At 32.1% G+C, this 20943-nt stretch overlaps 1 protein-coding gene across 1 annotated transcript in view; it reads right to left on the reverse strand.

Moving 5' to 3' along the window:
* Window positions 1-607: 607 nt before the first annotated feature.
* Window positions 608-20943, reverse strand: part of LOC107437252 (annexin A13) — a 34837-nt gene continuing 14501 nt past the window's right edge. The window contains exons 4-11 of the mRNA XM_043046976.3: window positions 20588-20682; window positions 16625-16829; window positions 12900-12979; window positions 9438-9491; window positions 8544-8733; window positions 5862-5920; window positions 4189-4311; window positions 608-742 (exon numbers count right to left, since the gene is read on the reverse strand). Of these exons, the coding sequence (XP_042902910.1) occupies window positions 674-742; window positions 4189-4311; window positions 5862-5920; window positions 8544-8733; window positions 9438-9491; window positions 12900-12979; window positions 16625-16829; window positions 20588-20682 (875 nt within the window). The 3' untranslated portion in view covers window positions 608-673. The remainder of the gene's footprint in view (window positions 743-4188; window positions 4312-5861; window positions 5921-8543; window positions 8734-9437; window positions 9492-12899; window positions 12980-16624; window positions 16830-20587; window positions 20683-20943) is intronic.

The following is a 20943-nucleotide window of genomic DNA, read 5'->3' on the forward strand; positions in this document are numbered from 1 at the left end:
TTATCAAACACACCAATTTTAATAAAATTGTTAACAATATCAATTTTAAAATCTAAATATTCAATATTAAAGCAATTTTCATTAGTTTTTTTCAGGACCAAATCACCAGGATAAATAGTATAAATAAAATTATAATCGTCACAATTAAACAAAATCAAATCATCAATGTATCGGAAAGCATTAAGTACTTTATGTTCAAGAAATTTAGCCTCGAAAAAGTGCAAAAAAATGTTGGCAAAAGCCCCAGAAAAGGAATTACCTTGTGGAATTCCAATAATTTGTTTATAAAAATCTAAACCATTAAAAAGAACATTCTCAAAAAGATTAAACTTGCATAAATCTAACCAGTTAAACCTATCAATTTTTTCATCAAATAAATACTTGTCATAAATACCTTCACAAATCTCAATAATTTTTTCATGTGGTATGCTGGTATACAAATTTATTATTAGAACACAATTAGACAAAATTACAATTAGACAAAATTATTATTAGTGCTATTTTATATTAAAATCCAAGATTTACCGAAATAATATTTGTGGAAATATCTCATAATAGTCATTTAATCATCAGCATAATTCAGATATAAATAATTCTGACATTTGGATTAATGAAAGAAAAATATTTTATTGAGAAATACACGAAAAAGCAGGAAAAGTAGAAGGTTTTGTAGTTACTTCTTCTGTTTGTCTAACGTCACTAAAGCCATGAGTAACTTTTCATAGTTTTCTGGTTCATTTCCCTAAAAGAAAGAAATATACTAATTTTTAAAACAATCTAAACTATTTTCTCTGTATCATCAATTTTTTAAAAAGGAAGTTTTTGTTTGTTTCATTGAATATTAATAGTTCTCAAAAAAAGGTTTTAAATGAAGTCTTTAAAATTAAGATGGCCCAGAAAATAGTCTTTAAATAAAGGTAGGTTTAAGGTTTTAAAAATCTTTTTTTTTTTTTTAAGAAATTAGTGCCGTTATTTTTTTTTCTTCAAACAATGCTTCATTTGTTAAAAAAAAAAATTTTATAAATATTTTTTTTCCAAATATTTGAAATAGTAAAAAAAAAACCTTCAGAGTTACTGAAAGTTAACGAAGGAGAAGCGCGTTTTCATTTTAGGGTAATACTTTTCGCAATGTTGACAGCTTATATGCCTTAATTATGTGATTTTTCCATTTAAATGATCAGAATAGTATATCCAGATCAACCTTTTTAAGACAATTTATGAAAGGGTCAATAAAGCTATTTAACCAATACATTATTCCATTCATAACCTTGTTCTTTTTAATTTCAAGTAAAAATTATTATTCCTCATTTATTACTAACACTGTTCTTTTTGGTCATTTCTATCAAATTTATGATACACTGTTAAAACTTTAAGCGTATCTTAACAATAAAAATGGCAGCAATTTCTTTAAATGAAAGTGGTGTATAGTGAAACACTAAGAATGTTCTTTTACGTTAAACTATATATATTTTAGTATATTTACTTTAAACTACATACATTTAGCCATTTTAACAAGCCTGTTTGGGAAACCAGGCGAATTTAAGCTGTGATTTAAGACAGAGTGTAAGTTTTTGTCTTTCAGTGGCGCCATCTATGGCCAAGAATACGACTTCACAGCCCGTTTTTACAAAGGGGCCCCAATTATACACCTATAAAATTCATTCACAGATCGTAATTTTGAAACAGAAAACGATCAATCTCCAATTCAGTACACCCAATTCAGCATTGATTTGATACTGAAACTTAGAGGACTTTGTGTCCTCGGCAGGTTTAACTTGCACCAGTCACCATTTAATGCATGGTTATTCTTCAACCAGCGAATCACAGCTATCACGAACACGCGTCCAACGTCCTACTAACCAGGCTTTCCCCGCCCACCCTCAGTAAATATTATAGGCGCCTCAAGGTGACACGATTTCAACACTCGATTCATTTCCCCCTCTATGTTAACATGGTTAGAGCAAATTTCGCTTTTTCCCCACATGGTAGTACATATCAATAATAAGTTGAAATAAACTGGCGTGGGGAAAAGCAAAATTTTCTGAACCGATAATAATAATAGAGAAGGGGAAAGTATGGAGAGCTGGATACCTTGCGTAACATTGAGACCCCATGTCAAAATTTTCGATGGTTTTCCATTGATGGGCCAACATAATCTTGATGGTAACCATCAATAATTCCATCAAGAACCATTATATTTTTTGATGGTAACCGACATAAATAACCATCATCCTAAGCTAGGAATTCGGACTGATTTATGGTGGTCCAACATTAGAATAGCAACTTTTCATGATCGTTGTTCATGTTGAACCATTAGAAATTTCCATCATATTTTCCACGGTTCCAAATTTCCATCATTCCGTTTCTTAAAAATCAAATGTTGGAACAATCATGAACCACCATTACCCCAATATAGGAATTTGGACTGATTTTTGATGATCCAACATCAAAAATTTTTTTTAAAAAAAAACGAATTGTTTTGATTCCTGAGAACCAACAAGAATTCTTATTGAACCATCATGGAAATGTATAGTTGGAACCGTCATGGACCATCAAGATTCATCATGGATTGTTGGTTCATGAGAACCAAACTTTTCTTGACGGTTAACCTTCATAGTATTAAAATAGCACTTTCCATCATGGAATGATGGAAGTTTGTTAGCAAATCAAAAACCATCAACGCATAACTGAAAATGTTGGATGATGGGATACAATTTACATATTTTGACTTGGGATACCTTTTATATTTACGGAGAGCAGGCCCGTAGCCAGGTGGGGGGACCGTCGGGACAAATCCCCTTCCCCCCGAAATTCTGGGATTCAAACTTTTTATTCTTTCTTTGAGCCTCTCAGTAAAAAGAAAAACAAAAACTGTCGAATCAAACCTTTTATTAACTAACTTTATTAACACTAATAATACCACAACGGATCAATTGACCCATTTTGAACTTATGCATCGAAAATGCACGTATCATTTTATTACTTCTGCAAATTTGACTTTTTATTACTAATTAATCTACAGTTCTTATACTATTTTTATATAATTTTTTTTGGTTTTGTTTATTTTAAGTAATACCTGTCGTATACTGTTGTCTACCACATCGGGTCATTTGACCCTGAGACCATTTTTTGTTTTATAAGCTTATCGATACAGATTGCTTATCGTATTGTAGCAGGCCTAAAAGCGGGACGGAAAAGAGAAAATACTGGTAGAAGAACTATTTCAATATTCGATAATATTCGGGAGGAGTTAATCTATTCTCAACAATAACAATTCACCGTAAGGAAATTTTTCACGGCGAAGAAGGAATTCAATATAAAAATTGCATCCGTAAAAACAATTGGTAGTTATGGATTTTTATTATTCTGGGAAAAAAACCAAAAAAATTAAATTTATTTGTTACCAGTTTTTACTGTTTTCCGTCTCGATATATATGGTCTTTCAGCCCTGTACTGTAGTCGGTAAGCTGCACATTTTTGCAAAGACTGTTGCGTAAAGTATTTCAATCAAAATAGCTGAGAATAATTTCGAGAAAATATCAAAATTTTAGATGATTGACATTTCTGTGTAAGAAAAAATGACGAAAACTAATCGTTTTGGTAAGTAGCTTATATTTTATTTTGATAGCTTTACTTCATTTCTGAATAACTGTTAGTTTTTACCTAGAAAAATGTCGAACAAAGGTCGAAACAATCAAAACAGTCAAGTTCTTAGAAGAAATAATATTAATCATGAGAATGATAATTCTTATATGTTCTTATAATTAATATATTAAGCATATTTCGGAATATTCCGGTTTGTCCTAAAAAAGTAATCAAAAAATTTTCTTCAAATCCCCGTCGCATGTCTTTGTAAACTTTGTTTACAAATTGATTATAATTATTATGTAATATTAATTGAAAAATAATTATTACGTAATATTTTTTAATTACTAGTTTAACTTTTGCGAACAACAGAATAAACAATATTTGTTACAATGTTTTCCCCCTACTTTGCATGTCTGAAACCGTCCTTGCTTCTTACCATATCGCCCCCCCCACCGTCCTTGTTTCTTACCAAAAAAATCCTGGCTACGGCCTTGACAGAGAGTGTATAGTTATCCCCCACTTGGAAAAAACATATATTTTTGAAATTATTTAATTTCTACTAAATTTTTAAAAATATTGTAAAAAGTATGAGAATCTTACCCGTATTGTGTCTTCCAGATGTTCTTTAAATCTCTTTTGATACTCAGTTTTAATGAATACCATGTCAATCTCACAGCGACTGACAACAATACGAATTAGAGACTTGTCATCTTTCGTTGGGCCCTAGAAACAATACATGTTTAAGATACATATTTTTAAGCACCTTAATATACATATTTTTAAACACTCCTTCGAAATTTGATTAAAACTCGATGAATCATTCTCGAATTTAATCATCTTAAAAGTGATCGAATTTAATCATCTTAAGAGTAAGATACTATAAAAATCCATTTGTTGTGGGTCGAATGAAATTAAAATAAAGAGATTAACTACGAATTATTAGGGAATGGTTTTTGATCATTTTAATACCGTCTTCTTGAGAAGAAATTGTATTACTCTTTGAAAATAGAATAAATGTCCATGATTTCCCCCTCTCCGTTACCAAGGTTTCGGCAAATCTTACCTTTTTTTTCTTACGCTAGTGGAGTATACTCCAACTTTTTACTGAAAATTACTGCGTTGGGAAGAAGCAAGATTAGACGAAATCATGGTAACGGAGAATGGAGAAAGGAAAATTGGGCAACTTTTAGATACCTATTCTTTTTTACAAAGAGTATCGGTCATATTCGAGGCAACTTTTTTGCACTTTTATATTAATTTGAGACTCCTGTGTAAGTTTTTGCGACTTAACTTTAAAATAAAGAATTTCATAATACTAATAGAAAAGATTGCTTGTGTTTCTTTGAATACCAGAATCATAAAATTCGGACAGTATATGCAAGGGTCAATTTCAGCCCCTGTTCCTAAAAATTGTTCAAAAATTTTAATTAGTATGATTAGGAGAGATGTGGGGAAAATGTTCTCTTTATATGTTAATCATTAAACATTCTTGCAAATTAAACTGCAGAAAATTCTACGTTTTTCATTACTTAAAAGGAAACATCGATGTTGTTTGCTAATTTACAGTTTTATTTCATCAAAACCAAGTTACACTGGAAGTTTATTCCACGTTCTTTAATAATTGGTTATTTTTTTTATTGGTTACAAGCGACTACAGTACAGTTGTAGCCGTGACAAACAAACCCATTTTTTTTAAGATTTGAATTATTTGTATATCGTGTTAATCAAAACCTTTAAAATTCAAAGAATTTAGAACAAGAATCTACCCTCACTAATGTCAAATCAGTTGTTATTTTACCACTACCAACATATATTCCAACTAACGAGAGATTTTTCTTGAATGTTAAACTAGCCGAGAGCAGCTGGTCTGCCTTTTTAAATAAGTAGAATTTCAAGTATTTCGAGATTTAAAATTGGTTATCTAAATTTTTTTCACGTGGTTTCACCTGCTTCTATTTCTTAAATATTCTGTAATAATGCTGTTTCCTTGGGCTATTGGCGACGATTTGGGAAACATCCCTGAGAATGACCCGAAGACATGCCATCGCAATTTTGATCCTCTGCGGAGGAGATGGCACTCCCGCTTTGGTAGCCTAACGACCTGTGCGCGAATTTGAGCACTTTACGATAGAACAGTTTAACAAGGACCGATACCGCGCATCCTCGGTCCTTAGTCCTTAAAGTAGCAATTCTGACATTTCTGAAGCCAATGGGAAATAGACCCCAGTGCCCACCATTAAAAAAAAAAAAAAAAAAAAGAATATAATACTTACTTTTAGGGCTCTGTATAACTTTCTGGCGAAATAAGCGGGGGTGTTTTCTACACATCGCACTGAAAAAATACATTTAATTAGATTAGTTCCAAGATAAATGTACTGAAAACAATATTATTTAAACGCTATCGATACTTTTTGTCGTTACTTTTGTTGCAATGCGTTTAGAACTAATTTCATATTAAAATATGGACTTAAAAGTTATGCGTCTATAAATTTTTATGAAAATTCTTATTTTGTTGAAGAAGTTTTAAGCATATGCAACATAACGCTGGTTTCATATTAAAACATTTTCAAAAAGCAATCAAATGTGTATATTTATAAAATTTCTATTTTGTTCAAAACACGTGTAGTCCGAAGCACAGCTAAACGGGACCAAAAAATTGCTGCCAAGCACCTAAAGAACCCAATCTGACAAGAGTTTTTCACCCTCTAAGCCCGATCGGGCATGTAAATATGTAATCTGAAATTCTGATGACACGCCCCCTAAGATTTTGACTATATTAAAGCGATAATGATTTGGTATGCTATGGTATGTGATTTGGTACATGGTGATAATGATAATGGTCCAAAGGTAAAATAAGAGTTTTATTTGTTAAAACTTAAGCGTTGCTGAATTTAAGTATCTAATTGCGAATTTATTTAAAGTCAGTTGATTATTTTCCTTAAAAGGGCTTATTTTTCGCTCTATAATGTTTTGGCTATTCAACGTAATATTTTGTTAACTTGATACTACAAAGGTGCATATAGCAAGTACACTGAAAAAAAAAATCTATAGTTTGTACGAGATGGCATATTTGAGCGTTGCGATAGCGAATCACTCTTGTTTTATATTATTTTATCTAAATGTTTTACTATTTATATATCTGAAGTATTGTGTGTAACCCTGATTTTAATTTTCTGATTAATTTATTGTCACCAGCACTTGGGATTTTTATTGATTTACTTCGGATTCTAACTTGATTTGAGTGTTTTGATAGACTACTATGCTGGGGCTAGATCCAATATGAAACACTTAGATGTTGGGGCTGCTCTTAACTAATCACTATAAAGCCCTGCTTAGGACATTTATTAGTTTGTATAGTTCATTTCGTTCTTTTGTATTGTTTAGTTTTATCGGTTTCCCATGTTATCAATCATAAATTGGGAACAAATGTAGAATATGTTTATTAATAAAAGTAATATTAATGTAACGCAGAAATTGTTTGTATAATCGAGTAAATCAGAAATAAATAATTATTTTTTTCATTTTTCAGACATTTTAGACCCTAGTTAAAAGCTGCTACCTAACTAGAAATTTTGTCAAAATGGTACCGAGTAGAGCAAAATCGACCAACGATTTGAAAAACTATTTAAAGAAAAACGGAGATGTTTTGCACTGCTTTTGCTAACAGAAGCGACTATTGAATTCCACCCATGTTCAAATTTACCTAAAGAAAAGTTTTTCAACAACGCAGTTAACTGAGAAAACTGTATAACATTGATTTTTCAAAAACATGGTGCATTCGGAGGACATAATTAAAAGACACCTTAGTAATCATTTAAAATGTAGTGTCTGACATGCAGCAGTAAGCAGTTTAGTTTTTCTCAGTTAGTGACGCCATCTATTGGCGAATTATTGAAAAGTCGCCACCATAGATTTCTTGGTTCCTAAGCAAAACACAGCAAATTATTACATTTCTATCATCATCCGCTTTTCTTTAAAGAGTTTTCATTTCGTGGGTCACTTTTTATTCGACCTAAAATTTCATTAAAATATTAAAAATTGTGCAAATAAATGTTAAAATAACTATTATAATCTATCTCTACTAGAGTTTCGCACTACATCAAGAAAGAGCGATAATCAAGATGATGGTATTTTATATTGTATTCCCACAGTGGGTTTCTTGAATGGCTGTGAAAATTATTGAGCATACGAATAATTATCGACAGCTTTTATATCACGACCAATCAATGAAGATAAATATTGAATACGATATTATTCTTCAAGCGCAAACAACAGAAACGTAACAGTGCGAGTTCCAGTGCCATTTTTTTAAAATTGTGATTAAAATAGCTTAAAACAATTCTTAAAAAAATGGTTTACTTTGAAAATACTGTTCAATTAAATAATAATCTAGCATAATTAAATATCACCAATATCGTAGTTTGAAGAGTAATATGTATTGCTAAATATCGATATTTTTGGCTATATTTTGGTTATGTCTTAACGATATTTCACACTATTTTATAAAACATTTTTTAAGAAATGTAGATACGTTCCGGTGCTTTTTCTCAATATTTCGAAACACATCTTTTTTTGTCGATGAATTAGAACACAAAGAATTCTGACGTAGCTATACTGCTAATACTTAGTGAATGATATGATACAACAGAAATCAGGAAAATTTGTTAAAATATTTTGAAACCAAACGTAAGAAGAGCTTCTTTTATGTTTTTTGTCGATCAAATGTCAATGTTATTGATGCTATACAGTGATACAAAAAAATTCTGATGTAGTCTGCCTGCTAAAATGTAATAAACATATGATACAATGGAAAGCAGAACAATTCGTTAAAGTGTTTCGATACTAAATGTAAGAAGAGTTCTTTCATGTCTTTTTGGTGATATTAATTCTATATCGCGATACAAAAAATTCCGATGTAAAGATATGTTGCGGTAGATAAATAAATATTTTGAAACCTATTGTAAGAAGAGCTTTCTTCATGTATCCCGTTGTCTCTGCTTCAATGGCTTCCGAAAGTGTTCTTCCAGTGATGTCCTCGTATTCCTGGAAGACAAACCTCAAATGTTCGTAACTCTCGAATGCAAACAGCGTGTTAAAAGCTGCCTCGTCCGTTTCCCATTCAGCTTCACCTGCTTCGAATAACGCCTGCAATTCAAAGAAGGAAGAAAAAATTAGTATTGATGTTTTTTTTTTCTACGAGTGCTTCTCAACCACCGCCCTTAATGTATAGTTTTAGAATCCTTATCAAAAGTAACGCAGTGTGATGGGTCACAAATTAATGGTTAAGAAAGAGGAAAAAATAGAAACGGCATCAAAATTTGAGGAATCTTAACAAAGAGATAGTGAATCTTTTTAACGCGAAACCTCTTTGCGAGAGAAATTCGATTAATAGAAACAGTTTTATCCGGTCTTATCAATGGTTTTTAATCCACGGTGGCTGAATTGTAGCTCTTCGTGCCACAGGTTCTGGGTTCGATCTCGGGGAGGACAAGGTTGACTCAGCCTTTCATCCCTTCAGTGGGTCGATAAATGAGTACCACCTAACCGGAACATCTGCACCTGCACCCCAGAACCGATGGTCAAGAAAGCTGAGATGGGCACAGTAGGTCTTGGCCCTCTATGGTCTGTCGCGCCACTGAGTTCCGTTTCCTTCAAAAATGAGTTCGAGTTTTTTTTTTTTTTCCTTCTGTGTTGCAATATGCTCCCGGTTGCTTGCAATTTGACTTGGATTCAAAAATACATTATAAAGACGGGAGAAGACACCCTGCAATAAATGTTGCTGAAAAATAATTATGAATGTTTTTAATTTTAAAAGTAAAAAAAAAAAAAGAAGGAAAAGATTTACTGACTTCTGCGTCGTTTCTAACTTTATCCAGTGACACAACTCCTTCGTTTCTTTCAGCCTATTGAAAATAAATGATTTGCAATAAACACACAAAAAAATTGAGAAAAAAATTAAAGTGCAATGTTTTCCTTATGAAGCTGGGGAGAGTTGGACAGGACCGAAGATAAGACTCCGAGCTAGATTACTGCTGATATTTATCCGAAATCACCTGACACCAGTTGCAGACAGGTCATTTCGAAATGAATGAGGGACAGTTTAGAACACGTGATATATATTTCGATGGCATCACGCAAGTCAAAATTCTTGATGGTCCCATGAAAAATTTTTTTTTGATGGTTTATGTTGGTTTCAGTGCTATTCATGATGGTCCAACAATATTTGATGGTCACCATCATCCAACAATTTCCATTACGTGTTCGTGGTTTTTGATAAGCATACAAATTTCCATCATTCCATGATGGAAAATACTACTTTAATACTGTGATGGCTGGTTAACCTTCATGGTAGTATATTAAATACCTATTAACATGGTGAACCATCCAGAAAAGTTTGATTTTCATGGACCAAAATCCGTGATGATTCTTGATGGTTTAACTATACATTTCTATTATGGTTTAATGGGAATTCTTGATGGTTCTCAGGAATATACTATCAGAACAATTTGGGTTTTTTTATGTTGGACTATCATAAATCAATCCGAATTCCTACATTGGGATGGTGGTTGTTCATGATCGTTCCAACATTTGTTTTCTAAGACACTATGATGGAAATTCAGCAGACCAGGTGGCCGAGTGGTTAGCGTGTCTGACTGCGGGGCCATTGGCAGCGGGTTCGAATCCTGATCAGGGCATGGATGTTTCTTTCTTTCTGTGTGTTCTATGTCCTTTCCTCTTTGTTTGTGAATGTGAACGCCTATAAACGTGTTTGTGCTTGTGTGACGTGGGCGATGCTGCTCCACCGCAGTGGCTTGCTTCGCCACAGGTGCCCAGTGGGTAACGAGAAGAGAGTAGCAGTTCTGGCATTTCTGTGGTCAATGGGACAAAAAAAAATGATGGAAATTCGTCATGGCTCAACATGAACAAACAATCAAAACAAGTTGCCATTCTTATGTTAGACCATCATAAATCAGTCCGAATTCCTACATTGGGGTGATGGTTACTTATGTTGGTTACCATCAAAACACATAGCAGTTCATGATGGAATTATGATGGTTTCCATCAAGATTATGTTGGTCCATCAATGGAAAACCATCAAAAGTCTTGACTTCGGTATTCACGTTTACTGACATCATCGAAAGAGGACTCGATTTTGGGTGACAATATGGCAGGATGTCTATATGCTTTCTCTTAGGAAGTGACTTCGAGTAAAGAGCGAAATTACAAACTTTAGTTACAAACTATGAAAAACTTTGCAATTTAGTTCATTTGAATAACGTAAAAAAAGCCTTGTTTCAAATTTAAAGCAGAAAATCAGACAGCAATTAAAATAAAATTCAATGGTTAAAATTCAATGGTTTAAAAAGAATATTTTTTAAAAAAGAAATACAACACATGAAGATCTTAATTTAACTGGCACACTATGGTTCGCCTCTCTGGTTGAATTTATTTGTCATTGTCGCCAATGCTCTGAAAATTTCGGTTAGATAAGTTTGGATTTTAAAAGAGCAGTCTCTAACTGATTGAAGATAATACCTCTTTTAAGTATTAATTTAAATATGTTTTGTACCACGGTTAAATTATTTTCTGTTAAATCCGAAATCTGTGTCCGAAATAGTGCAGTCCGAATAGTGATTCGGTGTCGACCAATAATAAAGACTGGATGAAATGTGGCTCTTGTTTTCAAACTTCCAAAAAATATATAATTCTTTCTTAAACTTCTTTTTCACATTAAATATTATTTATTTTTGAAACTAAAGTGTTAATTTAGCATTCAAATAAAAGTTTGAGCTCCCGTAACTACTTAGAAACTTTAGAACTCACACTTTTGTCTAACTTTCCCCACCAACAATATTAAATACGGAGACTAATTTGGGAACTATGGTTAGCAAAGTATTCGAATAATAATCCTCGGTACTCATCTGTTTCAGGAGGCCGTAAAATATCTGCTACCACAGTATTTACATTAGTATATTAAATACATACCTACTACCATGGTAGCAGATTGCCACAACTATTTAAGTCATTATGCTATTATTAACGCAGGTCTGTAATAGGTTGTCAATTTTTTACGGCTCCCTGATATGGACATTTACCAAACATTCATTACCATAGCAATTCAATTAACCTTACCAATGTTTAAATATATGAATTTATGTCTGTGGTATTTGACTTTACTTGACGAGTCTATGTAAGGCTCCTATACTATCAGAGCTGACCTATCAAGCAATATTGGAGCAAAAAAGTTCGCAAGTTAACGTTATGTTAGTATTGTGCTTATGTTAGCTCTTTGGAGCAAAAATAGATGATGAGTCGGCCTGTCTAATTCAGGGGCTCTAAGTCTATGGGATACCTGCAAGTGACGTAGTGTGAGTATATCGATTCTGATTGGTTCTTGAAACTTGGCATTTGTTTACGTTTGTAACTGTTCTTTCCATGCTATTTCGAGTAAGCAGAGCCAATTCAATTCTCTTAAGTGGCATAATTTATATTCTTACACAAAGATTCTTTTACAAAGATTTTAATTCCTTCACTACATATTTTTTACTTAACACAATGACAGGCATGAAGCCATGTAGAATATAAACAAACTAATTATGTATCGAAGTTGCCAGGTACACAAAACACATTTATTACTGTTACAATAAAATATATGAACTGCTAATAAATCTAAGTTAAGGAAAAGACGTAGGCGATAAAGAGTTATTTTCGATAAATTCGATGTGAGATACGGCATTGCATTTAATCAATTGCAAGCTAATTAACATTTTGACTCGGGGAGAAACTTAGATAAACTTTAAGATGCCATTTTGCTCATAAACGATCAACTGGAGCTGAGTTCATAGGTCGCATGTGTGAGTTTTGTGATCTTCTTGAAGTGCAAGTACACAATTTCAGCAATAACATAAGCAATTACTATAAAAAATATTAATTCCAACAAATTATCCTCTCATAAAAAAATTGAAATTAATATAGTACTGTTTGCATAAGTCCGAATTTAAATATTTAATTAAAAAAAAATTAACATGGTTATCATGCTTACTTACATAAGGAGAGAAATATAAAATAATGATTCTAAAGTACCTTTTTTCAGAAAAAAAAATTCTAAATTGCTAAAATGAATAAACAAATAATTTTGGATGCAAAACAAAAATATTTATAAATTTATTAAAAAAAATCATCTACTATCCAATTATCTGGAGGAGAATTGCTTCTACTAAAAAAATGACCTAAAAAAATTATCGTAAAAATGGTTCAACTTTGCTAATAACACTCCTCAGAAAATGAGAGAAAAATAAATGAAAACCAACCTTGCATATTAGAAGAAGCATGTGCTTGAACTTGCTCTGACAATCATTTGCAATTGAATCCTCCAACGATTTACCGAATTCTGAAATACAACGTTTCCAGAATTAATATAAAATTATTACAATTTTTAAGTATACTTTTGACACATATTTGTGGCGTAACTACCACTACGATTATTAAATATCAAATCACTATTAAATAAGACATGTCACGAGGTACCTTTTGATAGATCAAGGTTGGCATTGTCTAATGGTCTTTTCCCCACATTGGTGACCCGGACGTGATATGATCACGACTACTTCGATGAATGGCCCACATTGAATAGTTGACTTGCTACTTGTGACTGCGTCATCGTGCTCCTCGCGCTGTTATATATATACACAGCGTTGTTATATATATTATACATATACTCATATATACACAACGGAATCCTGCATACACTCGACTGCTAATAGCAACACAGGAGTGACCACACACACAACCATGAACATAATACAGCTCTCATGGCTAAGCACGAAACCCAGTGACCTTAATCCAGCTCTCCCGATCTTTCACAAATACAGCAACTAGTGATATCCGTTCATTGAATTATATCCCTGATAAAATTCCAGTGGGGGAGTATTGTGGTGTAACTACTACTATGATTATTGAACATCAATTCACTAGTATATAAGACATGATAACTAGTGGTACTTTTTGATAGATGCAGGTTGGCATTGTGTAAAGGTCTTTCCCCAAATATTAAGTCAGCAAAAACCCTTATAACTTTTGAACGGTTAGACGGAATTTTCATTCTGTAAAGTGCTACGGAAACGTGTCAAAGAAATCTCTTAAAGAGCATTAATTCGGTTAAATAAGGGTTTTCCACAAATTTCATTTTGTACTATTAAATAAGATTCATTAAAAATGAGGGTCAGCATTGTGGGGGATCATCCCCTATAAAAGTATGTTTTCCTTCGCATGTTTTCTTTTATTATACCAACACATTTTGGCTTACGAACAATTATTGTAAGTACTTTCATTTGTTATTAAATTTTGTCTCGTCTCATAATACAAAATATAATTTGTGGACAAACCCCTGATCGTTTCAAGCTTTCTTTTAAACAGTACAAAAAATTACTCAGAAAAGTGCTTTAAACTTTTTTTAATTATTAAGATATTCAAATCAAGCTTTTTTTATTAGTTGCCAAATACGATTGACTACAAAATTATGGAAAAAACTTTTTTAAATTTTTTCTACGCATGCGCAGTATAAAAGTACTTTAAATACTTATATCTTGCGCATTTTTCAACGACTTTTTTTTAAAATTTTAAACCAACAATCTTTTTATTAATTTTATATTATTAGGAAAGTTTTGTTTAATTCCAATGAATATTTATAAAGTTAAAAACGAAGACGAATATGGCAAAAAAGAATATGCGAAATTATTCCGAAAGTATTCAAGTTTTAATTTAAGCAGTTGCCGGTAGATGGCAGTAACATGTACTACTGAAGCCAGTATATATATATATCCTCATAAATATCTACTCTAGGTTTACGAAACTGTATGCAGTTATTAAAAGTAAGAACTAAAGTAATTGATACAAGTTACAAACTGGCTTAGGGTGTTCAAAAATACTTCTTTTCTTTCATAATTTATTGTAGGTGTTCATATCCTCTAATAGTTCAAATCCTATTGCTAATGTTAAGAATGAAAAATCGCAGGAACTAAACAATTCTTAAGTCACAAAATAATCCTTCGAGTATTTTTTGAGAAATTTTCAAAAAATATCAAAAACTGAATGTGTCTCTTCCATTAATGTAGGGTAGTGTATATTGTGTGTGGTTACGGTTGTAATGTTTGGCAACTGTTTGGCGATCGTTCAGGCGCACTTGGCGCATTGTGTCACCCCTTCGGGGGCATGCTAGGAATCGAGGTAGAGGTATGTTTATCTTGGTCCGGGGAGGTTCTCCCTTGGTTGTTTAAGAGCTGGATGCTCGAATATAAAAATAATGACTAGTTTCTTTTAATTTTTAATAAAGTTAAGTTTATTATTATGAAAATCTGGTGTGATTATTTGTATGGAATATAGTCATTACAACGGTGAAAGATAATTAATATAAAGCGTTGAGTTCCGATCTATAATTATGTCGCAATTAATTTTAATAATTAAGTGCTAGCTTACATGATAAATAATTTCTTATTATACTTATTTATTTACTATCATTTATTCAGTATCATTCCTTTCATATATCACTTTTTATACCATTGCATTGAAAAAATATTGGGCCTTAATAAGTATTTATAATGGATTAATTTGTTTCCAGATTTCTACTGACTTATTGTTGCCTCTTATAAATGACGATATTTTGATTAAAAAAATAATTAGTGACAAAAGCATGATTTTATTATTCACTTTAATCTGTGCTAAGCAAATCATTTGCATTCGCCATAAAATATTTTATTTTATAACCTCGTTGAATAGCCGACCCAATTTTTTGGGTTTACGACTACTAATGTTCAACTCCATAGTAATAAATCTGGATCATAAATTTGATAACGGCAAGATCAAATAGCCAGATAAAAAGAAAAGATAATTTTCCTAGTTTTTATTTCAGGAAAGAAAATCTTACTACCACGGATATTTAGTTTCTATTAGATATTTAGTTGTTCGTTCAGTTTAGAACGTCAGATTTACATCACCGCGTGGATTGGTAGATTTACTCAATGAATTGCTTAAAAAAATCTTGCTACCACTTTTTATTTATTTCTTTGATCTGAAGTCAGATTTTTATTCATCCTTGTCGGTTGCATAGTTTAAGCAATGAATAACTTTGAAAATCTTCTGACTATTTTTTATTTGTTTGTTATAATTGGGGCTAGATTTATTTATTTATTTTTCTTTTTGAACTGAAAAATAAATTTACGCAATGAATTACTTAAAGGCGGCAAATTATATTACGTAAGTCTGTTTCAACCTATGCCGAAAATTGCCATTTTTTAAAGTCAAATGTTCTTTCCCTCCACAGAATTTGATGAATTTTGATTTCAGTGGGTCTAAGCAAAGAATCATAAATTGAAACCGCTAAAAGCGTAGAAAGAGTTGGTGAAACTTAGCGAAATCTCTTGAAAGCACGCACAGCAGTGGACTGATCGTAAAGACACAGTTTCCAGTTGAACAACGAAGCATCACTAGCTGCGGTCAGTAAGCGGGTGAGTGACCACTTCAATCAGCCTGCGTAGGGACACGGTATCGGTCCTCGTTAAACTTTTCTACTTCATAATGCTCGACTTCGCACACAGGTAGTTGGGCTATTAAATCAGGGAAGCCATCCCTTTTGCAGAGGATCAAATTTGCGATGGTGTGTCTTCGGATCATCCTCAGGGATGTTTCCTAGACCGTCGCCAATAGCCCAATGTGCAATTCTAGTGCGACGTAAATAAAGTACCTATCTTTTAAAAGCATACTTTATACTACCGATTATTCAATTTCTACTTATTGTGCAGATCAATATAAAATAACTCACTACATTGGTATATTTCTTTGATTTGCTGGATCTGAATGTTTGTAATTGTGCAGATGAATATAAAATAACTCACTACATTGGTATATTTCTTTGATTTGCTGGATCTGAATGTTTGTAATTGTGCAGATGAATATAAAATAACTCACTACATTGGTATATTTCTTTGATTTGCTGGATCTGAATGTTTGTAATTGTGCAGATGAAAACAAAATAACTCACTGCATTGGTATATTTCTTTGATTTGCTGGATCTGAATGTTTGTAATTGTGCAGAGTATTTCAAGAAGGAGATCCTCGTCTTTACCGGGTCCGTAAATGGCTCTCCTCAACAACTTCGCATAATATTCAGCTAACGGCATCAACAGTAGTTCGACTGTCCTCTTGAAGTTGCCTGTTAACTTATACAGCAAAGTATCTCTCAAATCCTGTAAAAGGTTTTGTTTGTTTTCAAAAATGTGTATATATTCAAGATATAATTAAGGTTTAGGTTACCAATAAATTAAATTCGTTTCAGAAGTTACTTAAAAGATGAAATTAGGTACTAAAGTTTTTAACAGATTATGTTAGATATGTTACCGTGAAATCAAGAGAGAGTTGACTTTCCCCGGTGAATGTCAACAAATGTCGGAAATATTTGTTATATATGATTTTATATTAATTTTACCGGAGTACCGGTTAAATGCATACTGGACAGTCGCGCTTGACCTTAAAATAACAATGTAGGGCATAAAGGGCAGTGTCACTTAACTAGACCTAATATATATTTTAGACATTTACCAAAGCAACTATGTGATTGTTAACATTCACCGGCAGAAATCAACAACCACCAATTTTGGTCATTCGCAGTAACATTAACGTTAGTTGTCAACAGAAGAAATTAGATACAAAAAATCCCTAAAAATTAAATGAAATACTAAGTTTTTGACAGATTAAGTTAGATAGATTAGTTGTCAACAGATTAAATTACTTTCAAAAGTTCTACAAAGATTAAATTGGACACTAAAGTTTTTGACAATTTACATTGGATACATTAGTTGTCAAACAAATTAAATTCTATACAAAAGTTGCTATCAGACTAAATTAGTTACAAAAGTTGTAAACAGATTAAATTAGTTACTAGAGTAGGCAACAGATTAAATCGACTACAAAAGTTGCCATCAGAGTAAATTATATAAAAACTCTGTTAACAGACAAAATTCGTAACAAAGTTGATAGTAGATTAAATTAGTTAAAAAAAAGTTGACAACAGATTAAATTAGTAACAAAAGTTGCCAGCAGACTAAATTAATTACAAAAGTTGCCATCAGATTAAATTAATTGCAAAAGTATTGCTTTTTTCTTTCGGTATTCTTTATTAATATACCGATTATGTAAACTCTTTACATTAACTTTAAGAGCTCTTTAATTTTAAGTTAACATTTCATGTTTTTTTCTACTTAGATTTAGATTTGGATTTAAATGACTCATCTAAGAAGCGTTAAATGACTATCAAAACAGCAACATTAAAAAATATAGCTTCATTTAAAATTTAATAAAATTGCTCCACTGTTAAGACATTTATCACACATCAGAACACCAAGCAGCTAAGAGCTTTCCGATTGTTCTGAGAACTATTACCGTAATACTTTTTTCATAATGCATACCGGCTATGATGTTTCTCCTAATTTATCCTTTTCTTATAATGCATACCAGTTACTTTTCTTATAATGCGACGGTTATAACATAATTACAGTCATTGAACAGCTGACCCAATTTCAGGTTTGCGACTATTGATGTTCAACTTCGTTGCTTTGGAATTGCCTGAATCAAGTATTGGAAGAAATTTTGCCTTCGTGGAGGACTTTTCGATTGCATTATCCCGCATTTGCATTACATGAGCAAGAAAACCATGAAAACCTCCCACAATTAGACTGATAAGGTGACTCTAACTCATGATTCGTCTACCATCGAGGATATTTTACGTCAGCAGTGTGGTCAGTGCGAGCCAGGTGTGGAATACGTATCTACCAGCCATCGTTGGGATTCGAATCCGGGTTATCTCATTGGAAGGCAAACTCTATATCTCCTGGCTTCTCAATGGTAACGGACTCTCAAAATATTTTATATATTTACTAAATATTTAGATATCACTCTATAAAAGATCCTGTCTGTATTGTGGATGCGGATGATGGCGTGATGTTTTTTGATCACACATTCTCTTCGTCTGCCTCTTATTTTACTCATTATTCAAATAAGCACTTTTACTTTGCTAACTGCCATTTTAATCTCTAAAGATTATTTTTCTACACAAGCTATAAGCTAATCATCCCCACTTGATATCTTTCAGTTTTATGCTTTAAATGCTTCCAAAACTTTCGAGTTATGAACAAACGGAAATACCCGTTAGATAAACTTCCTAGTATATTCTATTCAGAGTGTTTAAATGGATGTATGATTTGTTAATGAGAGAGAGGTTATTATTATAATTATGAGAATAGTTTGCCCCATAAATGTAACGATATGAGTTCAAAATTTTGATGATAAATGTAATGGATAACTTGAAGATGATTTTTTTAAAATCTTGCTTGGATAATTTCTAAAGCTACACACCCCAGTTAGTGTGAGCTCATGTGATAAAGAAAATAAAGGAGATTGATATGAAATCATTTATTGCTGAATTGTGCAATTTCGGTATTGCTATTCCAGTATATACCCTATGTATTCGGGCACCTTTGATGTACAGTTACCTTCCTGAGAAATCTATCTGGTCTTTCGGATCATGAGTCCCTAATGAAAAAACTATCAGGCTATTTTCCAGTGAAAAAGGTGACACCAATTATCCGTTAACTCAGAGAAAATCCATTTAAATAAAGCAGGATGTCTGAATATTGATTTTTTTAAAGCAATTTCATGTACATTTCTTTTTTGTTATTTAAGCTCAAGATGCTCTATGAGTTGTAACGACTACTGTAAATGTTTTTTATTTATTCATTTATTTTATTTATTTTATTTTATTTTTTTATTTCCAATGGCAAGGCAAAAAGTACAAATAGAAAGATGAAATAAATAACGGATACAAATGTACGTAGGATAACAAAGAAAGAAGACCGAAGTCATTGCCTTAAAAGTTCCCTTGCTTCCCAATATCTTGAGGACTCAGTGCGTCCACTGTAAATATCAAATCGAGAAAATAAAAAAAGTGCTTTTTTAAACTACCGTAATTACATAATCACGGTTTGATGGCCCTGATACTTGCAGGCTCATTGTAAGATTTTATGTGTTTATGCGCACCTTATTTTTTGGTAAAATAATTTATTAGCCAGTTAGTAGATGGCAATGAGTAGAGTTTTCTGGTTGCCGGGGTGATAGTTTTTGAGTGAGTATAAGATTTTTCTTTTTTGAACGGCGATGCTGTAATTTTGTTGTTGAGTTAACAAATCTTCGGTTTTATTAAGCGCAATAGTATAGTTTTCCTAAACATTTGATTCGAAGTCCCTTGAGTTTTATTTGAGGTCAATTTTAATTTTCGACTTCTTTTTTTTATTACGTTTAATAAAAGAGAAGATTTATTAACTAAACAAATAGTAATAATAAACGTAATAGTAGAGTTTTCTTAATTATTTGATTCGAAGTCCTTTGAGATTTATTTGAGGTCATTCCATCGAGGACCAATAGCCATCGAGGTCATTCCATCGAGGTTCAATAAAAGGGAAGATTTATTAACTCAACAACAAAATCACAGCATCGCCATTCCAAAAAGAAAATTTTTAGACTCACTCAAATATTATTTACATTCCAAAACTATCACCATGGCAACCACAAAACTCTACTCGTTGCCATATACTAACTGACATATAATAAGTACATTATTTAAAAAAAAATGGTGCGCATAAGCACATAAGATCTTACACTCATCGAATCTAACTCTCATAAAACCATAATAAATACATTTATAATGAAAGTTCGGTCTCCTAGCGTGATTCTTAGCTATTTTAAACTAACCAATCTTCTCTGTACTTAACGCAACAAATTTTTTTCACGGTTAAAAATAAATGTGATTTTTAACACTGGCGAATAAGCTTAATGAGTTGTGATTTTCTGTCGAATCCGGTTGATTAGCGTTGAACATGTTTCTTTTTTTATATAAGCCTTACTGCTTTAACTTCAAGCTTTCATAAATTTAAAAAATGAAAACGTTTTATACCTGATCAAACATGATTTTGTATGTTTCCATAATCCTTTTTCTTTGCTCGTTAGTTCGGTTGCCCAAGATTTGAATAAGAGCATCATCTCTCTCGCCTATAAAAATGTATACTAATTTAAAAGTGAAAGGATATACAGCCATTTTTAGAACTACTCACCAAAATTAAATCTAGGTTATCATAAAAAATTCATTCTTTTTATAGAATATCGTCGAAAGAATGTGTCTAGAATATAACTATCGTCATAAAATGATGTGTAGGCAATCAACTATTGTTGAAAGACATATTGTAAAAAGACTATCTGGTTAAACATTATAGTTCTAAAAGTATATTGCCTAAATTATAGTGCCTAAATTAT

This window comes from Parasteatoda tepidariorum, chromosome 6 (genome assembly GCF_982258835.1).
Source record: "Parasteatoda tepidariorum strain Cologne lab strain chromosome 6, Ptep-v5.0, whole genome shotgun sequence".
In the NCBI taxonomy this organism is placed as follows: Eukaryota; Metazoa; Arthropoda; class Arachnida; order Araneae; family Theridiidae; genus Parasteatoda; species Parasteatoda tepidariorum.